At 69.5% G+C, this 3945-nt stretch overlaps 1 protein-coding gene across 1 annotated transcript in view; it reads left to right on the top strand.

Annotated features, from left to right (window-relative positions):
* ARHGEF10 (Rho guanine nucleotide exchange factor 10) overlaps nt 1–3945 on the top strand; it is an 80984-nt gene that overhangs the window by 67312 nt on the left and 9727 nt on the right. The window contains exon 27 of the mRNA XM_023522320.1: nt 1183–1357. Coding sequence (XP_023378088.1) covers nt 1183–1357 — 175 coding nt within the window. The remainder of the gene's footprint in view (nt 1–1182; nt 1358–3945) is intronic.

The following is a 3945-nucleotide window of genomic DNA, read 5'->3' as shown; positions in this document are numbered from 1 at the left end:
GGTCGACACGGAGACTCCCCGCAAGGAGCCGGCAGAGGGTGGAGCCTCGCCCGACCCGTGCTGGCCGAGCCGTCAGGCCGTGCAGATGCCTGAAGGCCGTGGCCCCGTCCCACAGGTCCCCACACCGCCTCTGCCCAGGGCCCGGGACGCTCGGGCCTTGGGGTCTGAGCCGCCCACCCCGGTGTCAGGCCACAGTCATGGCGACGAGTGCCTGGTGTGCCGGCCCTGGCTGTTCACACAGCCCCGGCTCTGAGACTCAGCCAGGTGATGGTGCGGGCTGTGGTGAGGGGCGGAGCGTCTGTCTGGGCATCCGTGGGACGCAGACCCCGGCAGCGGCTCAGACTGTGCCCAGCAGAACAGAGGTCTGTGTCGGCAGAACCCAGAGCGCGATCCTCTGTGCCCCGGGGCGCTGCTCGGGTACGCAGATGTGGGGTGCAGGGGACCACGGGGCGGAGGCCGTGTCCCTGTGTGTCTGCACGGCGGTGGTGGCTCCAGGACGTCCAGGGCTCGGCCGTGCCCCAGCCCGCCTCCCCCGCGGCCTCCCGACTCCAAGCGACGCGGCCACACTGGGTCCACCCCCGTTTCTCCCGCCTTATTCAGGAGGCAGCAGGCGGCCCCCCAGGCCCCGGCCAGGCCGGGGTGCAGACTCGGAGCAGCAGGGCTGGCTGGCCTGTGCGGGGTCCCAAGGGCTGTCATGGGTGCTCAGGTGCTCGGGGAGGGCACTGCTGGGTCTGCTCCCGGAGTCCAGGGGACGCTGGCTGGCGCCCGCCCACCACAGCCATAGCCTTGCACCCCCAGGCGGCCCTCTGCTCACTCCCGTCTCCCTCACTGGGTCCCGGCCGCTCGGCCACACCAGCTGGGACAGCAGCTGGACTAGGGCCCTGCCGCGGGTCCGGCCCTCCCCCAGGCCCACAGGCGGTGCGCCTGAAGCCGCACGTTCTCAGGAGCAGTGACGGGGCCACACCTGAGGGGAGCCGATGGTCCCAGCTGCACGGTGTGCCGTGGTTTGGGGGTGACCGTCCCCTGCTCCACTTCCTGACGGTGCGCGGCGAGTGACTCTGGGCTCCAGCCGCGCCCGTCACGGGCAGGACGCCGGCACGGCCCCATGTCGCGCGTGGGGTCCGGGGCGGGTTCCAGCGGCTGCCCAGGCCGCCCGCCATCTCCTTCTGCTTGGTCCCACAGAGCCAGCTGGAGGCCCACCAGGAGGACGGCATGGTGGTGTCCCACATGGCCGTCGCCGGCGTGGGCATCTGGACCGCCTTCACCTCCGGCTCCACCCTGCGCCTGTTCCACACAGAAACGCTCAAGCACCTGCAGGACGTCAACATAGCCACGCCCGTGCACCACCTGCTGCCCGGTAACCGGCCCGGCCCAGGGCCCCACAGCCTCAGGGTTGGGGGCCTGTCTCACGGGCCACGTGTCAGGGCAGGGACAGCGTTCGTCAAGTGACTCTGGGCTAGTGTAGACCTGAATTAAAGTGCCATCCAGACGGTGAGGTCCCTGGCGATTCTCAGTGTCAGACCAGCAGGGCAGGGCCCTGAAGTTGGAGCCAGGATGGGGTCACTGGGCGGAGCTCTCCGGCTCACAGCAGCCTCTGGGGCGGACCCTCTAGGGCGGCGCCCTGCCCAGCCCCTGCCCAGCCCCTGCCCAGCCCCTGCCCAGCCCCTGCCCGCCGCCTGCACGCTGCTTGGTGGCACCTCCTTTGTTTTCACGTTGGACATGCTTCCTGCGGGAGAGGGGACTGATCGGGTGGTCGCGATGGCCCAGCTCAGGCCCACCGCCCGCCCTGCCAGGTGTGCGGGTCTCGGCTCGGCACCAGGACGCGGTGTCTGCACACTTCCCTGTGTAGCCGCTGTCGGTGGCCGAGCCGCAGGGCACAGCATGATCTTGCTCGGCTCCTGGATGCGCCCCCTGTAAGTGACCTGTTCTTCGTCACGTGGGCCTCGATGTCCTCGTCACCATGCACCTGGCTCTCTGGTGACGGGGCTGTGCAGTCACGGCGCCCCAGGCGTGACGTCCATGTCCATGCGCCCCCCTGCCCCGCCCCGCGTCTGCGTCCCGCCAGGCCACCCGGCCTCTTGTCCAGAATCGTGGTGGCACGGTGCCTGCCGCGGAGCCCTCAGGCACCGTCTGGGCGGCGAGGTGCCGCCAAGCTCACTGGTCCCTGGGGTACTTCCCGCAATCCCCTCCCTGGCTCGGTGGCACCGTGTCCTCGCGGCCTGGGAGCCAGGGGGTGACTTACGAGGAATCGGAGTTCGTGGGCTGCGGGGCGACCTGCTACGCGGCCAGCAGTGGCTCCTGAGTGTGCTTCTCGGGAGGGCGTCATCCGATCGGCCCCATCACACGGAGAGCCAGGGAACAAGAGCCCACAGTCCCTCCCTGGTCCTTCCAGCATCGTCTCCCCTCCCGGCCAGCGTCTCGTGGCGATGTGACTCATCACCCTGTTTGTGGCCCATGTTCCCGCCTGTGCCTTCCACGCGGGGCATGAGCAGGGCACTCTGGCTGCTCAGGGCACGTAGAGTTCCAGCAGGTTCTAGGGGAAGACTCCCCAGGCCAGAGAGCGGAATTTGACAAAGATCGTCTGAGCCGTCGCTCGCGCCCCGTCGGTCGGAACACGATGGCGTCTGCCAGCTCCCCTGGTGGTCACAGCACGCCGACCTGTGCAGGCGGCCGGGCACCGAGCCCGTCTCGGCAGCCGGACTTGCTGGAGCCAGACGCTCGCGCGTGAGCGGTCAGCCAGCCCTCTCGGCCGTGCGGGGCAGGACACCCAGCACGGGAGCCGGGGGGGCTTCGCCTCGTGTGGGCCTCGAGCAGTCACGAAAGTGACGTCACGGGGCAGCTCTGCCCAGAGGGTTCGCAGGAGAGAGGTGGTGGGACAGTGCCGAGCCCTCATGCCGACCTGGCCCTTCCAGTGGCCCTGCTTCCAGGCCCGATGCAAAGAAACGACGTGACCAACATTTCATTAAAACGCCCTCCGTGGAGTCTCCCGGACACTGCCAGTAGCATCGAGGGCTCAGCCGGCTCAGCCGAGCTCACACTGGCCTCTGGCTCAGGGGACAAGACCGACAGGCGGGTCCCTGTCCCCTGGCGCCCTCCTGGCTGCACTGCAGCTGGCTAAGCAGCGCTTAGCCCCGCGTCGCCCAGAGCCCGGCCGCCTGCTCCCTTCGCCGCACGCTGGGGTGAGGGTGCGGTGACTCTGGGCAGAGTGGCCCCCTACCCTTTGGGGGCTCCGCCTGCTGCGTGTGTGTTGTGAACACGGGAACGGCCTTTGAGGCCCCGTGGCCCGAGCTTGCGTTTTGTCACCGTGGGTCACCGCGGAGAAGGCCGTGGGTTCCCGGAAGCGCGCGTGGTCAGCCCCGCCTCGTTTGACTCGTGCTGAGCTCTGTGCAGCCGCCGTCGGCGCAGCACCCCGTCCCCCGCCCCAGCTCCCCCAGGGGCCTGAGTGGGTGGCCCGCTCAGCCCGGCCAGCCCAGGGCCGGTCCCCTGGGGAGGGGTCACCTGCGGCAGCCCCTGCGAGGGGAAAGTTACCAGTTTCCTAATGATTTCAGTTAAGTGTCCGCGTGTAGAGTGGACGGTGACGAGCCGCGGGCGGCTTTGGGACGGAACAGACCGTCCTCCCTGCGACTTTCTGTCCTCCCCGGCTTCCTTGGCGTTAGACCGGAGGGGAGAGAGCGGTTCCCGCCCCGCCTCCTCGGCGGGACAGGTGGTCGACAGCCGTGGCCGAGCGGCGGAGAGAAGCCCCACAGTTTCTGTCGGTCTCGCCAGGGGCCAAGGGGCGTTTCCCTTCTTGTCCCCGTGCACCCCGCTCCCGCACGGCGGGGTCACCCCATCCCGCCCCCCAGGCCCCCTGTGCTTCCTCTTTAGAAAGACCCACTTCCGGAGCCAGGACTGTCTTTACAGAGGGGCAGGGAGCTCCCCAGGCCCTGAGGCCGGGGCGGGTGGGAC

Source organism: Pteropus vampyrus, unplaced genomic scaffold (genome assembly GCF_000151845.1).
Source record: "Pteropus vampyrus isolate Shadow unplaced genomic scaffold, Pvam_2.0 Scaffold338, whole genome shotgun sequence".
Classification (NCBI taxonomy): Eukaryota; Metazoa; Chordata; class Mammalia; order Chiroptera; family Pteropodidae; genus Pteropus; species Pteropus vampyrus.
The sequence above is the reverse complement of the archived record's forward strand: the minus strand, read 5'-3'. Positions and strand labels throughout refer to the sequence as shown.